The sequence below is a fragment of the Bidens hawaiensis genome, unplaced genomic scaffold (assembly GCF_021521415.1).
Source record: "Bidens hawaiensis isolate Kalapana, Puna unplaced genomic scaffold, B.hawaiensis_p1.1 tig00027930_1, whole genome shotgun sequence".
Taxonomy (NCBI): domain Eukaryota; kingdom Viridiplantae; phylum Streptophyta; class Magnoliopsida; order Asterales; family Asteraceae; genus Bidens; species Bidens hawaiensis.
The window spans coordinates 181,003-201,686 of record NW_027494531.1 but is presented as its reverse complement, the minus strand read 5'-3'; the positions used below and the strand labels follow the sequence as shown (position 1 = coordinate 201,686).

General features: G+C 42.2%; 1 protein-coding gene and 1 non-coding gene across 2 annotated transcripts; one reads left to right on the top strand and one right to left on the bottom strand.

Moving 5' to 3' along the window:
- Positions 1-5,447: 5,447 nt before the first annotated feature.
- LOC143576078 (uncharacterized) lies at positions 5,448-6,455 on the bottom strand. Its single transcript, XM_077060272.1, has one exon. The coding sequence runs from the start codon at positions 6,453-6,455 to the stop codon at positions 5,448-5,450; it is 1,008 nt and encodes a 335-aa protein (XP_076916387.1).
- Positions 6,456-6,832: 377 nt separating this feature from the next.
- Positions 6,833-6,939, top strand: LOC143576081 (small nucleolar RNA R71). Its single transcript, XR_013142885.1, has one exon. It is a non-coding gene; the product is annotated as a small nucleolar RNA R71 (small nucleolar RNA).
- The last annotated feature ends 13,745 nt before the right edge of the window (positions 6,940-20,684 follow it).

Genomic DNA, 20,684 nt, shown 5'->3' with positions numbered 1-20,684 from the left:
TCATTTCAAAGCATGGTCATGCACTTTCCTAGCATGGTCATGCACTTTGGCACGGTATTAGATGTGCACGGGTTCCGATAAAGGTGCACCATCATACCCATAAAGTGCATGATGGTGCAGTTGCTCAGCATTGCCATACACTTCCTTAGCATGGTCATGCACCTGCTCCCTGCATGGTCATGCACTTTCTTAGCATGGTCATGCACTTTTGGCAGATTCTTGATTTTTGTCCGAAAAACGCCATCTTTTAATCGTTTCTTCGTCGGGCGGGCGCCCGGACCTGCAAATTCATAAATAACTCAAATAAGTATCGAATACAACAAATTTGCATGGAGTTTTTACCAAAATAAGAGAATAATTTGATACTAAAAGGTGTACACTTTGTGTTACATCAAATATCCCCACACTTGAACTTTGCTTGTCCTCAAGCAAATGAAACAAACTCCACAAAAACAAGAATAACCCGCAAGCAATAATCATTCAAAGTTTTTAAAAGATTTACAAGCAAGCACTATTGATGTTTCCAAACAAGCCTATTAAAAATGAAGACATAGTCTAAAGAACATTACATTTGTTTCCATCACATTCTCACCTTGCAAACCTCATAATGTTCACTCATACACTCGGCTATATTTAGTGATCATACATGTAATATTGTATGTTGAGAACACTCGATGCCAAGACGATGACCAAACAAAGCATAGGCTTGTTTAAGGCTCAAATCTAACCGACACATACATAGCATAAAACACGAGTACTTGAGGTTGTAATTTGGCTTAGGGTTAGGGTGAGGAATTTTTGGGAAAAGTGGCTAAAAGGCTAGAAAAATCTGGAACTAAGCTAGCTATAAATAAAAACTAACTAAACCATGTGGTCTAAACGATCCGAGAGCTAACGAACCAAAAATTTCTCTCTGAAATCAAATTTCTTATTCTTTTTTTCTTTTCTTGTAACATTTTTTTCTTTTTCTTTTTTGCTTTTTTTTTATTATAAAGACTACACAAATGAATACAAACTAATAAAATACTTTGGGAGATAGCATTGTGCTTCTAATATTCCCAAGTGATAAAATACATGAAAATGAAATGAAAAACAAACTAACTTAGCCGAACCAGTTTTCTAACAAAAAATGGGTGAAAAATAAAAAGCTTTATGGCAAAGTGGGCGATAAAAATAGGGCGAAAAACAAAAACACGGGAAAAGGCTAAACATGGGCTACTAGGGGAATAATGTGGGTAAGGAAATATAAGTGAAAAATGGCTAGACATGGGTTTATCCTAAATTCCTTAAATGGTTTATACTATGTATGTGTGTATGGTTTGATATGCATGCCAAAAACAAGTTCTACTGTTCAATAATCACCCGGCTCACTCAATTGCCTGCAAAAACATGAGCAAAAATAACTGACGAGGCTAACTCATGGAGACGGGCGGAATGGGTGATTTTTGCAAAGTAAGAATGTGAATCTTTTTGTTTGTCATGTTTAAAGGTATGTCTTTTTAAAGATTTTCGGCTTGAATGTCTTAAAGATTTGTGCTTCAGGACAATGCAATTAAAGTTTGAATTAAAAATTACTTAGTGGTTATTATTTGTTACAAAAAGATTATTTAGGAGTTTTGCAAAAAACTTTTAATTATAGACAAACAAAGTTCAAACTCCCTCCCCACACTTGAATTGTACAACGCCCTCGATGTACAAAAAAAAACTATAAAAGTAAAGTGCAAAGAGAGAACAGAAAACTCCCCTGAAATCCAGAAAGCTGCTAGAAGGTGACTCCCAAGACTCGGCAATGTGGCAATCCAAAGACCCGACCATGAAACCGCGAGCGTCTAACAACCAATCTGGTAAAGAAACCAAAGCAAAACAAAACAAACCAAAATATGCCCATGACATGTTCAATAAACACAACAATTTCAAATTCATGACATAACAAATGAACCAAATCCACAATACAATCCATAAGATAAAGTCTATATACCAACAAAGTACTACACAAATAAACATAAACACAAAGTAACACTAAACACATATAAAAAAAACTAAGAAATTCCTAAACATGCTAAATTTTGAAGGAGTCGATAGCTAGACTCACACTCCCCACACTTATTTCATAGGGTGGAGGGCGAGAACCTCCAAGGAAACCTCGACCGGCTCACCCAAATAGTGTTTCAAACGGTGACCGTTCACCTTGAAGATGAGTCCATCCTCATGGCCGATCTCAACGGTACCGTAGTTGAATACTTGCCTCACGCTAAAGGGGCCGGACCATCGGAATTTCAACTTCCCGGGGAATAAACGAAGGCGAGAATTGTAAAGTAAAACACGATCGCCCACTTTGAATTGTTTGTGGTCCTTCAAGCGGGCATCATGAGGCCTCTTAGTCCTCTCCTTGTAAATTTTCGAGTTTTCATAAGCTTGGCCTCTCAATTCCTCAAGCTCATGAATTTGTCCAAACCTGTTTTTGCCCACACATGCAAAATCAAGATTAGCACTTTCAAAGCCAAATAGGCTTTATGCTCGAGCTCAACAGGGAGATGACACGCTTTTCCGTACACCAATTTAAATGGTGTCGTACCAATCGGTGTCTTGTAGGCGGTACGGAAAGCCCACAATGCGTCATCCAGCTCCTCGGACCAATCCTTACGGTTCTGACTAACCGTCTTTTCATGGATTCTTTTGATACCCCGATTGGTAACCTCGACCTGCCCGCTCGTCTGCGGGTGATATGGTGTAGAAAAGCGATGATGAACACCATATCGGGACAATGCCTTTTCCAACTGGGCATTACAGAAATGAGTCCCACGGTCACTGATCAATGCTTTGGGGGCACCAAAGCGAGAAAACAACTTCTTCAAGAATTTCACCACCGACCTAGCGTCATTAGTGGGCAAGGCTTGCGCCTCGGCCCACTTTGAAACATAGTCAACGGCTATTAGGATGTAACGGTGGCTGAAAGAAGTCGGGAAAGGTCCCATTAAATCGATGCCCCACACATCAAAAACCTCGCAAACATGAATCGGTTGCTGGGGCATCTCGTCCCGTGATGAGATGTTGCTTGCCCTTTGGCAAGCATCACAAGACTGCACCATGTCATGAGCATCACGAAAGATGGTTGGCCAAAAGAAACCTGCATCAAAGACCTTTTTCGCAATGGATGTGGCTCCATGGTGTCCTCCGGTTGGGCCCTCGTGGCAGTGACTCAGGATTTTGCATGCTTCATCACCATACACGCACCTACGCACGAGCTGATCAGCTCCGACACGAAACAAATAGGGATACTCCCAAAAATAATGCTTAACATCAAAAAAGAATTTCTTCTTTTGCTGGTGAGTAAGGCCCTTCAAAACGATCCCACTCGAGAGGAAATTCGCAATATCCGCAAACCAAGGATGATCATCACCTCGCGTCTCGATATGCATGAGGAACTCGTGGGGGAAATTGTCATTTATGTGGAGCCCCACTTGTTCCGATGAAATTGAGCACTCAAAACGAGAGAGATGATCGGCTGCGACATTCTTAGCGCCCTTTTTGTCACGAATCTCAATGTCAAACTCCTGCAGCAATAAAATCCAACGAATGAGTCTCGGCTTCGCATCTTGTTTACTGAAAAGATAACGAAGTGTTGCATGATCCGTGAACACGATGGTCTTGGAAAGGATAAGATAAGACCAAAATTTATGGAATGCAAAGACGACCGCAAGGAGCTCTTTCTCAGTAGTCGTGTAATGCTCCTGCGCGTCATTCAGAGTCCTGCTCGCATAGTAAATCGGGTGAAAACGCTTATCCCGTCTTTGACCTAAAACCGCCCCTACTGCAAAATCGCTAGCATCACACATCAACTTAAAAGGAAGAGTCCAGTCAGGGGCTACCATGATAGGAGCGTTCACAAATTTCTCATTCAACAACTAAAATGCACGAAGGCACACGGAGGAGAAAATGAACGGGGCATCCTTCTCGAGGAGCTTAGTCATTGGGCGGGCGATTTGGGAAAAGTCATTTATGAATCGCCGATAAAAACCCGCGTGACCAAAAAAACTCCTAATAGACTTCACCGAATTCGGTGGCGGAATGTTAGAAATGGTATCAATTTTGGCTCGATCAACCTCAAGCCCCGCCTGTGAAATCTTATGCCCTAACACAATGCCCTCCTTCACCATGAAGTAGCATTCCTCCTAATTAAGAACAAGGTTGGCCTCTTCGCACCTGGCCAACATTTTCTCCAAATTTCTCAAACATTGATCAAAAGAATTCCCAGAAACAGAAAAGTCATCCATGAAAACCTCCATGGAGTCCTCGATCATATCATGAAAAATCGCCACCATACATCTTTGAAACGTGGCAGGGGCATTACACAATCCAAAGGGCATCCGCCGGTAGGCGAATGTGCCATAGGGATATGTGAATGTTGTCTTCTCCTGATCTTCAGGAAAGATGGGGATCTGAAAGTATCCCGAGAAGCAGTCGAGAAAACAATAGAACATTTTTCCCGACAGTCGTTCTAACATCTGATCGATAAAGGGGAGGGAAAATGATTCTTTCTCGTGGCGTCATTGAGTTTGCGATAATCAATGCAAACTCTCCATCCCGTGGCAGTACGAGTAGGAAAATTAACTCGTTTTTCTCATTCATCACAACCATAATACCGCCGTTTTTTGGGACAACCTGCACATGGATCACCCATGGGAAATCAGAGGTCGGATAAATCAATCCAGCATCGAGTAGCTTGATGACCTCTTTCTTCACAACGTCTTGCATATTAGGGTTGAGACGCCTTTGATGCTGCACCATAGGTTTGTACTCCTCCTCCATTAGATCTTATGGGTACAAAAGGATGGATTAATCCCTTTTATATCCATAATCTTCTAAGCGCTCTCATGCTTGTGCCTTTTGAGAACCGTAAGCAATTTAACCTTCTCTTCACTCGACAGACTCGAAGAAACCATGGATGGTGGGTCCTCAACATAAGGTTTTGCCTTAGGCTCGACAACGCGATCAACATCCTCAATTTTCTCCAAACACTCAATAGGCTCGTGGTCTACACCATAAACCAACTCCTCAAGTAGAGGCTCAATGACAAGGTCAGAACCAACTCCACTTATCAACTGAGTATCCAGAGAACTCTCCTCACACGTGTCCTGAAGGTGTTCACACACACAAGAATCAATGGTATCAATGTAAAGTACGTCATCATGATCCTGTGGGTGTCGCATGGATTTCCCAATATCAAAGGTCACCTCCTCGTCTCCAACTCTAAGAGTGAGTCTGCCGGTGCAAACATCAATGAGAGATCTAGCAGTGGCTAGAAAAGGACGGCCTAGGATAAGTGGTACATTTTTATCCTCATCCATGTCTAAGATCACAAAATCGACAGGAAACTTGAATTTGTCGATTTTCACAAGCATATTCTCAACTATACCGCGAGGATATTTCAAAGAACGGTCTGCAAGCTAGATGCTCATGCGAGTAGGCTTAGGCTCACCTAGGTCTAGTTTGGAAAAAACAGAATAGAGCATCAAGTTTGTGCTAGCACCTAGGTCGGCTAAAGGATTACTAACCGACAAACTACCAATCAAACAAGGAATGGTGAAATAGCCCGGATCAGTCATTTTTTTGGGAAATTTATTCTGAAGGACCACAGAACACTCCTCATTCAAAGTAACACAAGAAAGCTCCTCCAACTTCTTCTTATTAGAGAGGACCTCTTTCAAGAATTTAGCATACTTCGGCATTTCTTTCAAGGCATCAAGGAACGGAAGATTAATGTGTAACTGCTTAAAAAGCTCTAAGAATTTCCCATACTGCTCTTCCATCTCCTGCTTCTTCAAACGGCCTGGGTATGGAATGGGATAAATATAAGTCCTGACTGGCTCACTAGGTTGTGCGGTACTTGTTGGGTCTAGCCTCGAGTGCATCTCACTATGAGTCTCAGTCTTGATCTGATCCGCAATCGATTTTGGTGTGGAAACAGATGCATCAACAGGAATGGTATTCCTACCACTCCTGAGGGTAATAGCCTTAGTCTCAGCATTTGGATTCCTTTCGGTGTTACTAGGAAGGCTACACTGCTGTCTCTCAGAGAGGAGTTGAGCAATCTGTCCAACTTGATTTTCAATGGTGTGCATGGACGCTTTCTGATTCCTCAACTCAAGATCGTGCCTCTGGAGAGTCTCATCAATTTTCAGGTTCCTTTGCTCAGCCAATTTGTTTGAGGTCTCGGTCTTAGCCAAAAGTTGGGACAAAAAGCTTTCAATGCTAGTCCCCCCACATGACTGATTACCACTGCTGGAACCCTGAAATTGAGGCTTTTGCTGGTAAGATTGATTTTGGGTTTGACTTTGATAATTTGGCTTTCTGTCAAAACCCGGTGGCATTTGATTTTCATTGCTGCCACCATCTTTCCATCTGAAATTGGGGGTGGTTTCTCCATCCCGGGTTGTAGATGTTGCCGTAGGCATTGTTTTGGCGGCCCACAAAGTCAACATCCTCCACCACCATGGCCTACTGGCACTGACTGGTCTGGTGTTTTCCATCACACACACCACAACGAGAACTAGATTTGACAAGATTAGATTGCATTTGGTCAAATCTTTTAGTAAGAGCTTCTAACTGGGCGGAGACAAGGGTGTTTGAATCAACGTGATGAACACCCTTAGAGGAAGGAATACAACGAGGCGGATTATACGCGAAACTCTTCTTAGCGGCTTTCTCCAAGACATCAAGCGCCTCATTTGGGGTACACCTACCGAAATCTCCTCCCGCAACCTAATCGACGGCCTGCTTTTGTGCCCCGGATAAAACGTCAAAGAGTGTACGACATTGAAGCCCATGACTCAAACCGTGATGAGGGCATTTTCTCAATAAGCCCTTAAACCTCTCCCATGCGGCATGAAGTGACACGTCATCATCGACACAAAAACCGGTGATGTTTGCTCGGAATTTAGCAGTCTTATCTGGTGGGAAATATTGAAGAAGAAACTGCTCAACTAATTGATTCCAAGTGGTGATGGAACCGGAAGGGAGTGCCTCTAACCACTCCAGGGCAGACCCGCGAAGTGAGAATGGAAAAAGTCTAAGTCTCACGGCATCATCAGAACAATTATTAATTTTGAATGTCGCACATAATCGAAGGAAATGTGAAACGTGAGCATGAGGGTCCTCGTTCTGTAGACCATGAAAAGAAACATAATTTTCAACCATATGAATGATGCTCGACTTGATCTCGAAACTCATTGCAATCTCGGGCTGCGTGACGCTACTGCCATAACCTTCAAGAGATGGTGTGGCAAAGTCGTCCATGTGACCTTGATCATTCGGGTCCGCCATCTCTTCTTCTTCTACCTCGGGGGTGTCGGTATCCTCCACTTCTTCGTTTTCGATGACCTCAGCAACCTCGCGTGCTCTCCTCCTCAAACCTTCTCGAATATGTCGCTCAGGCTCAGAAAGAGGAGAAACAAGCTCAGGACCGGGCGTGGTGGATATTCATCACCAGGAAGAACATAGAACAAAAAACGAACAAAGACACGGAAACTAACTAGAAACTAGACTAAAATAAAAAATAAGAAGAATAAAAATGAAATAAAATAAAATAGCATAGATCAAAAATATCAACAAGTCTAATCAAAGACTCGGATTGTTCCTTAAAAATCATCGTGTCCCCGGCAACGGCTGTAAGGCCCCGTTACCGGTGCCTCACATTTGGACGTTGGATTTACTCATAAACGCAGTTCTAAATATCAGAGTTAATTAAAACTTTACGCGAAATATAAAACTTAAACCATAAAACATTACATAACTTTCAAATCTTGTCTTATCAAACATTCATAGTCATTTAAAACAAAATATAGTCTTTAAGACATCATAATATTCCTTTGAGACGCCAGTGTCTTCAATTTGATTCCATGTGTTCTCATCAAGCGAACTGTCTCAACCTACTCACATTCGTGCTTACTAAAAGTCAGCTACGCTGAGTGAGTTCAAGTTAATCACACATTATACAATACATACACTTACCTTCAATTATGCATCCGAAGGTACATACTAATTACTTTACTAATTTACCTTTATTACATAAGTCATACATACGTTCGTAGTTTAGTACTTTTACACTATATAAATTACTTTTCTTTTCTATCTCAGTTATTATTAGGGCCTGGCCCCTCTTTCCTTTGTCTATCTCAGATATTATTAGGGTCTGATCCCTTTCTTGTCTATCTCAGATATTATTAGGGTTTGGTCCCTTTTATTTCTCTATCTCATATATTATTAGGGTCTGGTCCCTTCTATCTTAGATATTATTAGGGTTTGGTCCATCTTTCTTCATCTTCGTACATACCGTCTTTACATACCCATAACATACATACTTCTTTAATCATTCATACATACTCATATATTGTACATATATCTATCATACACATTCATCTATCATAAACATACCTCCCTTGTTAGCATGTGCGATATCCGAAGATCGTTCACATACTGACAAGCTTTCATTCACATTTAAGATATACATACATAACATATAAACCATATAAGGCATACACTTACCAGTTAAGGTAAGTGTATTAACTATCACATCGAGTATGCACACAACCCCGAAAACCTAACAAGGAAATGGGGCTAGAAACTCATCTGAATGCGGTTACGTTCACCGTTTATGGTAATCCCTTTCTTGAGCTGTGCACGACTAACTGTATAACAATTACACGTATCAATTAAATATTACTACTCGTATCGTATTTCTATCTTTATATAACCCACAACGAATGGGGGTCCGTGGGCAGCGCCCCTTGCAGCTGGGTTCTAGGGGTGGCAGCCACTAGCGAGGTCCAAGGGGCAGAGCCCCTGATTGGGGTTAAGCTGCAAGGTCAGCTTGGAAAAATTTTATTTTCGTTAACTGTCTTAACACATTTTCTATTAGGATTTTAATTTACTTTCTAATTTGTTAACTCATTCTTCATAACGTATTAAGTCTGATTCGCTATTTGATTCGTTACCGAACTGAACTTAAGCGAACTTAGTTACTGGCGAAGTTAAGATCAGCGAACTTAGCTACTGGCGAAGTTAACATCAGCGAACTTAGCTACTGGCGAAGTTAACATCAGCGAACTTTGCTAGTAGCGAACTAATTATAAGCGTACTTATATACAAGCGAAGTTATATACAAGTGAACTTAGCATTAGCGAAGTTAACCATAGGCGAACTTATGTCCAGCGAAGTTAACCATAGGCGAACTTGTGTCTAGCGAAGTTAACCATAGGCGAACTTGTGTCCAGCGAAGTTAACCATAGGCGAACTTGTGTCCAGCGAAGTTAACCATAGGCGAACTTAATATTAGCAAACTTATATACTTCGCAAACTTATAGGGCAAAGTTATTCAGTACAGTTACGGGTTTGATTTTTAACCCCAAAACACCTTTGTTTCTGCATGTGAACCCTGGGTATGCTTGCTAACCAATCCCGTAATCGTCCTCGTGGCCATTTTTGGATAAAACACGACTCAAAAATGTATAATGTTTGGACCTTTAAGATTAAAACGTTCAATACACTTCGCCGTACATAGCCCTAGGTTCGTTAAGTTCGTTTCCAACGTCAAGTTTGCTACTTTACATTTCGTTTAGACCCGATTTACTTTATGTTTAAGTTTCATGGCTATCCGTTCATAAAAACGTAAACTTTAAGGATAAAATACATACCTTTACGTGTTTTAAAGTTACGATTTAGCTTGGTTATGAAATTTAGGTCTTGTATCTATCTTGCACTATGGTGATCTATCAAGAATCGACTTTCGTTTGGCTTGGATCTCGCTTCTCCCTCTCGGCCATAAATAGTGGTGTAGGACGTGTGTGTTTTTGAGTGTGTAGAGATTAGGATGGAAAGAAATGAGGATTTAGGGTTTTAGGGTGGTTTAAGAGGATATTTATATCCTCTAAAGCCCATGGACCTAAGGCCCTTTCCCTTTAATCCATCTTAATTAGTCCAAGTCCATGATCTTTTCCTTACTAGATGCTAGTTAATATTATTTAACACATGACAATTTAATGCAACTTTCTTTATTTATTATTAGAATATTTTAGGATGTTACAAGTCTTCCCTCCTTAAAGAGGTTTCGTCCCCGAAACCTAACTATCTATGTAAACAGATTAGGGTAGAACTTGCGCATCTCATCCTTAGCTTCCCAAGTAGCATCTGATCCCTTGCGATGCTTCCATATTACTTTTACCAAAGGTATAACCTTGTGGCGAAGCTGCTTCTCCTTGCGATCAAAAATCTCTATCGGTTGCTCGATGTAGTTTAGCTGTTCATCAACCTCTATGTCCATTAATGGAACGTGAGACGTGTCATCAGCTAGACACTTCCTCAGATGAGAAACATGAAAGGTTGAATGAATTCCCTCTAACTCATCAGGTAAATCCAGCTTATAAGCTACTTCAACCACACGATCTAAGATTTTAAACGGTCCAATGTACCTCGGACTCAACTTCCCTCTTTTCCTAAAACGGATAATCCCTTTCCAAGGCCAGACCTTGAGCATCACATTATCACCAACGTTAAACTCAATCGGTCGTCGCCGCTTATAAGCATATGACTTATGTCTGTCTTGAGCAGCTTTCATTCTTGCTTTGATCTGATCAAACTTTGATGAGGTTTCTTGCACAACCTCTAGACTTCCCATCTAATTCTGACCAATTTCTCCCCAACATACCGGGGTTCTACGTCGCCTACCGTAAAGCATCTCAAACGACGGCATACCAATACTTGAATGGTAGCTATTGTTGTAGGAGAACTCTGCTAGGTGCAGATGATCATCCCAACTTCCTCCAAAGTCTAAAACACAAGCACGTAGCATATCCTCAAGGGTCTGGATCATCCTTTCAGACTGCCCATCGGTTTGAGGATGATACGCCGTACTGATGTTCAATCTTGTTCCCATAGCTTCATGGAATTTCTTCCAGAACCTCGAAGTGAATCGAGTGTCTCTATCAGACATGATCGACAGTGGCACTCCATGCTTAGATACAACCTCTTTGATGAACAAACTTGCTAACGTTTCGGACGAGATGGCCTCTCGTATAGGCAGAAAGTGAGCACTCTTGGTCAAACGGTCCACTATCACCCAAATGGTATCATGATGCTTAGCTGTACGAGGTAGCTTAGTTATGAAATCCATGGTGATGTGTTCCCATTTCTATTCAGGTATCTCTGGCGGTTGCATATTCCCATAAGGCTTCTGATGTTCGGCTTTGACTTGCAAGCAAGTTAAGCACTTACTAACATAATCTACCACGTCATTCTTCATTCCTGGCCACCAGTAATCTCTTTTCAAATCATGGTACATCTTTGTAGCTCCTGGATGAATCGAATATCTTGACTTATGAGCTTCATCTAAGATTCAACCTCTGAGATCCCCAAGGCGTGGAATCCACATACGGTCAAATCTATTATTAACTCCATGAGTGTTTTCCATCAACTCATCTTGCTGGCCATAAATCCTTTCTTTCTTGACTAACCCTTCATCTACCAACACTTCTGACTGCACTTTGATGATTTCTTCGAAAAGGCTCGAGTGCATAATCAGCTGGTATGACTTCACTGTTGCAAGGACTTCCTCATTCTTACGGCTTAATGCGTCGGCGACTACATTAGCTTTACCAGGGTAGTACTTAATATCGCAGTCGTAATCTTTTATCAATTCTAACCACCTTCTCTGCCCCATATTCAACTCTTTATGCTCGAAGAAGTACTTTAAAATTTTGTGATCTGTATAAATAGTACACTTAGTACCATACAGGTAATGCCTCCATATCTTTAAGGCATGCACTACTGCTGCTAGCTCTAAATCATGCGTCGGGTAAGTACTCTCGTGAACTTTCAACTGTCTAGACGCGTAAGCTATCACCTTCCCTCGTTGCATTAACACGCAACCTAACCCACGATGCGAAGCACTGTATAAACAACCAAATCCTCGTTACCATCGGGTAAAGCAAGGATTGGAGCTTGCGTGAGTCTATTTTTTAACTCCTGAAAAGCTTCTTCTTGAAACTTACCCCAACTGAATACTATCGTCTTTCGCGTCATACTGGTCAGCGGTGCGGCTATCTTAGAGAAACCTTCGATGAATCTCCTATTGTAGCCAGCTAACCATAAGAAACTTCGCATATCAGTTGGGTTCTGTGGAGTCTTCCAATTAGTTATTGCTTCAATCTTGGCTGGGTCCACCATAATCCCTTCCAGATTAATCACGTGACCTAGGAATTGCACTTCTCGCAACCAGAACGCGCATTTCAAAAACTTTGCATATAACTTCTCCTTATTCAGAGTCTCCAATACCTCTCTCAAATGCTCAGCATGATCAGTCTCGCTCTTTGAATAAATCAATATATCATCAATAAAGACGATTACCGACTTATCCAACGTCGGCTGACACACCCTGTTCATCATGTCCATAAATGCTGCAGAAGCATTCGTTAGACCGAATGACATTACGAGGAACTCGTAGTATCTATACCGCGTACGAAACGCGATCTTAGGGATGTCTGCCTCTTTCACTTTCAGCTGATGATAGCCTGATCTGAGATCTATCCGGGAGAACCAACTTGAACCTTGCAGTTGGTCGAACAAATCATCAATCCTTGGTAAGGGATACCTATTCTTTACTGTAAGTTTGTTCAACTCACGATAATCAATGCACATTCTCATACTTCAATCCTTCTTCTTCACGAACAACACTGGTGCGCCCTACGGGGAAACACTTGGTCTAATAAAACCCCTGTCGAGGAGTTCCTTCAGTTGGGACATCAATTCCTTCATCTCGGACGGTGCTAGACAGTAAGGCGCTTTCGTGACGGGTTGGGCTCCTGGTACTAAATCTATCTGGAATTCTATTTCTCGCTCCGGTGGCAACCCCGGAAGATCCTCTGGAAATACTTCTCGGTAGTCGCACACGATAGGAACAACTTTTATTTCTTTCGTCTCGGCCGTAGCGTTGACAACATATGCCAGGTAGGAACCACACCCTCGCCTTAACAATCCCACGGCTTTTATCATCGAAATGACATTAAGCCCAGAACTTTCCTTATCACCATAAACCGTCACCTCACTACCATCCAAAGACTTTAACCTTATTATCCTACTCTTACATACTATCTAAGCTTCAAACTCAGATAACCAATCCATTCCCAAAACCACATCGAACCCTTCTAAGGTCAATAAATACAAAGTGACAAGGAACTAATGTCCCTCTAACTCTATCTTACAGTCCTTAACCATTTTCATTATTTTAGTCGAAGTGTCACTAGCGTTTTCTACTATAAGGGTTTCAGACACTCGGCAACATTTCATTTTAGCTAATTTACTAAATGGAGTAGCTACGAAACTTTTATTCGCACCCGAATCAAATAATACAGAAGCAGAAATACCGTTTACTAGAAACGTACCAGTCACAACATCCGGAATCTGTTTAGCCTGATCCTGAGTCAGCATGTAAGCTCTAGTTCTTGGCCTGGCTTGGTCAGCATCCTTCTTCCCACTACCTCCAGCTTCACCTTCAGTGCATTCTCTAGCAAAGTGGCCCGTCTTACCGCACTTATAACATGCGGACTTGGTGGTACAATCTGGGGCATAATGTCCCACTTTTCCACACTTATAACAGGCATTCGACCCTAGCCTGCACTCTCCTCCATGAGTCTTACCACACTTATGACACACATCAGATCCTTTACCCCACTTGCACTCACCACCGTGCATTTTACCACACGTCTTGCACGTTCTCTTTTCCCACACTTTCTGCTTCTTTTCCTTGGAGTTCCACAACTGAGTACTGGGTCGTTTGACATTGACCCGCCTCTTATCTTTCATTTCTTCTTCCACCACAATATCATCCGCAACCAGGTCCGCATAAACCCTCTCTGCGAGCCCGACAGCAGAGTCAAAGGTAGCAGGTTTACTCGTCCTGACTAGCGTGCGGACTTTCTGTGGCAGTCACCTCACATAACACTTGATCCTCTTAGCCTCAGTTTTAACCATATCGGGTACCAACCTAGACATTCGGTTGAACTCATTGGTATACTCATGATGGGTCATCGTTCTGGCTTTCAGGTTCAGAAACTTCATCTTCGCCCTCTCAACCTCGGCGTCAGCACAGAACCTCTTCATCACTAACTCCTTCAGATCTTCCCACTTCATTGCCTTAATCTCCTCCCGAGTCTTCCTCTGCTCCACACTTTCCCACCAGTACATAGCTTCAACACCGAATGACTGAGTAGCATATCCCACAGCTTGTTCGGGATGACACTCGCTAATACGGATAATTTTATCCATGGCGGTTATCCATTAAAGAGTAGCGATTGCGTCTCCCAAACCAGTCAGCTTTGGCGGGTCACATCCTTTGAAGGACTTATAGTTGCACCCACCTCGGCCCCTTTTCTTGTCACCGGCTTTCACAGAATTAAACCCACTCGAGGCCTCCCTCTCTTCTTCCTCATATCTCCTACCATCACCACATGCCCCTCCAGCAGTTCATTCACGGCTTCCAGCAGACCCTCCCGGAGCCATATTCTTCACAGCAGTGGCTACAGATTGAACAATAGCTGCCTGAATTGCGGGGTCCAGTTGAACCCATTCGTTGTTGATCGGACCTCCTCCAGCTGCCCTCCCTTTATCTTTGGTGTTGGAAGCTGTCTCAACCGAAGGTCGCTGGGCACGACGAGGCCTGCCACGTCGTCCAGTGCGAGCTCCCGCTCCCACATTTCCTCCTGTTCCAGCCATTGTATTCTAAAAAGGGAAAACACAAACATCATCACTCAAGGAACTATTTAGTACAAGGATAGTAAGGCTAACAGGTAATAAAAGTGGCCAGCTGTGATTAGCTGATCACGTTACCTTCTGTGTCCTATACACTTCCTTTTATGAGTCCATTTGTGCTGATTCTACTTAAATAGTTAGTCAATCTACACAATCAATTAATCATATCCCTATTGTTCACATATCCTTTCTTTATCAGTTAACATACATCATTTGATCATACATCTTACCTTTGCTGAGCTTGCTTGAGCGACACATGGCATTCTTGAACTGGCATCTTCTTTCTTTTCTTACTTAAATCCCATTCTATGTTCGAGTCTAAGCATGTAGGATGCTTAAATCTCTCGAACTTTGCTCTGATACCAACTTGTAAGGCCCCGTTACCGGTGCCTCACATTTAGACGTTGGATTTACTCATAAACGCAGTTTTAATATCACAGTTAATTAAAACTTTACGCGGAATATAAAACTTCAACCATAAAACATTACATAACTTTCAAACCTTGTCTTATCAAACATTCATAGTCATTTAAAACAAAACATAATCTTTAAGACATCATAACATTCCCTTGAGATGCCAGTGTCTTCAATTTGATGCCATGTGTCCTCATCAAGCGAACTGCCTCAATCTACTCACCTGCGTGCATACTAAAAGTCAGCTACGCTGAGTGAGTTCTAGTTAATCACACATTATACAATACATACACTTACCTTCAATTATGCATCAGAAGGTACATAATAATTACTTTACTAATTTACCTTTATTACATAAGTCATACATACGTTCGTACTTTAGTACTTTTACACTATATAAATTACTGTTCTTTTCTCTCTTAGATATTATTAGGGTCTGGTCCCTCTTTCCTTTGTCTATCTCAGATATTATTAGGGTCTGATCCCTTTCTTGTCTATCTCAGATATTATTAGGGTCTGATCCCTTTCTATATCTCAGATATTATTAGGGTCTGGTCCCTTCTATCTCAGATATTATTAGGATCTGGTCCCTCTTTCTTCATCTTCGTACATACAGTCTTTATATACCCATAACATACATACTTCTTTAATCATTCATACATACTCATATATTGTACATATATCTATCATACACATTCATCTATCATAAACATACCTCCCTTGTTAGCATGTGCAATATCTGAAGATCGTTCACATACCGACAAGCTTTTATTCACATTTAAGATATACATACATAACATATAAACCATATAAGGCATACACTTACCAGTTAAGGTAAGTGTATTAACTATCACATCGAGTATGCACACATCCCCGAAAGCATAATAAGGAAATGGGGCTAGAAACTCACCTGAATGCGGTTACGTTCACCATTTATGGTAATCCCTTTCTTGAGCTGTGCACGACTAACTGTATAACAATTACACGTATCAATTAACTATTACTACTCGTATCGTATTTCTATCTTTATATAACCCACAATGAATGGGGTCCGGGGGCAGCGGGGTTCTAGGGGAGGCAGCCCCTAGCGGGGTCCAAGGGGCAGAACCCCTGGCTGGGGTTAAGCTGCAAGGTCAGCTTGGAAAATTTTTTATTTTCATTAACTGTCTTAACACATTTTCTATTAGGATTTTAATTTACTTTCTAATTTGTTAACTCATTCTTCATAACGTATTAAGTCTGATTCGCTATCTGATTCGTTACCGAACTGAACTTAAGCGAACTTAGTTACTGGCGAAGTTAACATCAGCGAACTTAGCTACTGGCGAAGTTAACATCAGCGAACTTTGCTAGTAGCGAACTTATTGTAAGCGTACTTATATACAAGAGAAGTTATATAAAAGCGAACTTAGCGTTAGCGAAGTTAACCATAGGCGAACTTATGTCCAGCGAAGTTAACCATAGGCGAACTTGTGTCCAACGAAGTTAACCATAGGCGAACTTGATATTAGAGAACTTATATACTTTGCAAACTTATAGGGCGAAGTTATTCAATATAGCTACGGGTTTGATTTTAACCCCAAAACACCTTTGTTTCAGCATGTGAACCCTGTGTCACACCCGGCCCTGAGCGGCGGAAACAGCCGGGCGCGCGCGAGTGGGAATTGATACTTAAGCACGGGCCATTGCAAACATTCAAAGTAAGATTTTCATTGCGCATGAAAAGTTTAATACAAATACATTACATTGTTTAAAAATTATAAAAACATCCAAGTATAAAAATTATTGAAGATTTCCACGCCATATCCCCATGCGCGGCGGGAACAACCACGCGCATCGAAGGGATAGAACTAAAATCTTCCAAAAAGCTAGTTTAGATGTTCAGCGTGAGGTGCTCTAAGTGTGACTCCATGCGCTACCTAGTTATCTCCTGAAAGACACGTAAAAACATTTGAATCAGTATAAACTGAGTGAGTTCACAAGTCTTAGTAACTTGATAAATCGTATTGCATCATAATCTTGATACAAATCATTCTGAAACATAATTCTGATAGCATCATTAAAACACATGCTTGGTAAGACATAGTTATATCAACATATTCTGATAAAATCGTTCCGCGGGTTACGCGCGAACATTTCTGGGAACTGTGCTCGTCTATGCAAAGTGGCGCTGCCACTACGAGCTAAAATAAGTAATACCGTCCCGCGGGTTACGCGCGAACGTTTCAGGAACATGTGCTCGTCCATGCAAAGTGGCGCTGCCACTACGAGATAAAATAATAATTCCGTCCCGCGGGTTACGCGCGGACGTTGTGCCGGAAAACAAGGCGCTCGTCCATGCAAAGAGGCGCGACCCCTACGAGCGGGTTCAAACCCATAGTACTGCCCCATGACCATACTAGGCACTCGTCCATGCAAAGAGGTGCGACCCCTACGAGTGGGTGGATCAAACCAGCAGTCCCTACCCTTAGAGTTCCAATGGTAAAGTGATCACTTACTCGAGTTCAAGCGCACATACATCGAAAACCTTAGATAACCGTTTGCATTGCTCATCATGAAACATAACTTAAACACATAATCGCTTGCATAGCTTGTAAGTATACCATGATAAAACATTATTTAAGTACGTGTCCCTCGCCCCGAAAACAGTTTAAAAATAGTGAAAACAGTGAAAATAGGGGCTGTGAGACTCACCTGTGGTTCTTGTTAAGGGATTAATCGAGATTCGGGTTTTCTTGGTGTTGGCCTCGGAATCGAAGGTCTAGAATACGATTAAATAACAAGTATATATATTAAGATCAAGAAATAGGAGGATATAAGGGTTGGATAGTAGGTCTCAAGGTTATATTCTCGGCTTACCTAGTAACAGGATCGGAGCTGGAAACAACGGATGCTTGGGAGAGGATTAGTGCAAGTTTGCAGTTCTTTGGAGTGTGTTTTGAGTGATAATTTAGGTTACATAATTATAGGCAAACTCAAGGGAACACAATCCCTTGCTTTAGGGGATTGAAATCTTTTCATATCTAGGTGTAATGATGATAAAGTATGGAAATTATTATTGTTTATTGTTTACTTAAAAGTGGAGGAGTGGACAAAAGATCTTGATTTGATTTGGACAGGACATGCAGGTCTGGGGTTGGTGAGAATAGGGTGGCTGACAGTTGACTTTTCATGTTACAGTGTGCTTTTTCAGGTACTTTTATCAGTGTACAGTAAAAAAAAGTGGAAAATCTCTGAAACACGCTACTGTTTCCTTTTGGGCGGGAGAAATCTCCTTATGTCTGGAGAATAGACTAAGTGTTCTGTGTGCATCACTTTGTGCGCATAGCTTTCTGCGCGAAGGACATTTCTTTGCTGCGGGTAGGTGCGTAACCTTCTCGCAGTTGGGGATATTGAGTTTCATTTGTAGATTCTCCAGGTGGTCTTGGTATTTCAACATAGTGATCAGTCATGTTGAAGTCAATTCCATCTTGGAGCTTCAGACAAACTAGCTCTCAATGTTCCCGCCATGCGGGGAGGTTAGTTCCCTTCCGCACGCGCATAAACGATGTAGGATGCACCCGCCTTAGCATCATGCGGGATGGTCAACCCATAGACAACATAACGTTAAGTTACATGAAAACATAAAGCCAAAACATTCACGCATGGCGCATATAACATAGGTTCACGCTGGTTCTTAACATGGTGCGCTCGCGCAGGGCGCACATAACAAATGCACGCGCTGACTAACATGGCGCGCTCGCGCAGGGCGCACATAACAAATGCACGCGCTGACTAACATGGCGCGCTCGCGCAGGGCGCACATAACAAATGCACGCGCTGACTGACATGGCGCGCTCGCGCAGGGCGCACATAACAAATGCACGCGCTGACTGACATGGCGCGCATCATATTTACAATCACCTAATTATTAGGTTGATTACTTAGTTTAAGGGATTGGGAATTTACCGGGTGTCACATTCTCCCCTCGTTAAACGAATTTCGTCCCGAAATTTAGGAGACGTTGCTGGCAGAAGCCATGTTCTGAAAGAGGTGTGGGTATTTCTTGCGCATTTGGTCTTCTCTTTCCCAAGTGAATTCAGGCCCACGCCTCGAGTTCCATTGGACCCTTACTAACTTGATTTTGCTCCTGCGTAACTTTTGTTCTTTCCAATCGGTTACTGCTATAGGTTCTTCTATGAAGTGCAGCTGTTTGTCGATGTGAATCTCTTCCATCGGCAAAATCAACGTTTCGTCAGATAAGCACTTTTTGAGGTTGGACACATGAAACGTATCATGAACTCCACTGAGTTCGGCGGGTAAACGGAGTTTATAAGCAACCGGACCGATCCTTTCCAGGATCTCAAATGGTCCAATGTAGCGCGGATTCAACTTTCCTCGCTTGCCGAAACGGGGGACTCCTTTCCATGGAGAGACTTTCAAAAGTACTTTATCCCCTACTTGAAACTCCAATGGTTTCCTTCGCACATCTGCGTAGCTCTTCTGTCTGTCGCGCGCTGTCTTAAGGCGATCCCTTATCTGAAAAATCTTGTCTGTTGTTTCTTGGATCAACTCTGGACCAGTCATTTGCTTGTCACCTACTTCAGCCCAGCACAGTGGGGATCTACACTTGCGCCCATACAAAGCTTCGAACGGCGCAGCCTTAATGCTTGTGTGATAGCTGTTGTTGTAAGAAAATTCAACCAATGGGAGATGAGTATCCCAGCTACCTTCGAAATCGATTGCGCACGCGCGTAGCATATCTTCCAATGTCTGGATTGTTCGCTCGCTTTGCCCATCCGTTTGAGGATGATATGCCGTACTCATGTCAAGACGAGTACCTAAAGCTCCTTGTAACGATCTCCAAAACCTTGATGTGAACCGACTATCTCTATCAGAAATGATGGACACTGGGACTCCATGTTTTGAAACTACTTCTCGAATATACAGTCGGGCTAACTTTTCCATCTTATCGGTTTCCTTGATAGGCAGGAAGTGCACTGACTTAGTTAGCCGATCCACAATAACCCATATTGTGTCATAACCCCCAGGTGTCCTTGGCAGTTTGGTGATGAAGTCCATAGAGATTTGTTCCCACTTCCACATGGGAATTTCTGGCTGTTGAAGCAACCCTGATGGTTTCTGGTATTCAGCCTTTACCTTCGAACACGTCAGGCACTTACTGACATACGTCGCGATGGCGCCTTTAAGATTGGGCCACCAATACAGCGTTTTAACATCTTGGTACATCTTGTCTGCGCCAGGATGTACGGAATACCGCGTCTTGTGAGCTTCGTTCAATACCTGCTCGCGCAATCCTCCCTTGAGAGGGACCCATATGCGGTTAGCGAAATATAGATTGCCGTTCTCTTTAAGTTCCAAATTCTTAACCATACCCCCAAGGCATTCGTTTTTAACAAACTCTGGTTTCAAGGCTTCTTGCTGAGCGTCTCGGATGCGGGTAGAGAGATCTGCGCGAATGGTCAACCTTA

What these genes read in the sequence shown, in the direction of transcription:
- LOC143576078 (XM_077060272.1), bottom strand. Translation starts at nt 6,455, where the DNA reads ATGCCTACGGCAACATCTACAACCCGGGATGGAGAAACCACCCCCAAT.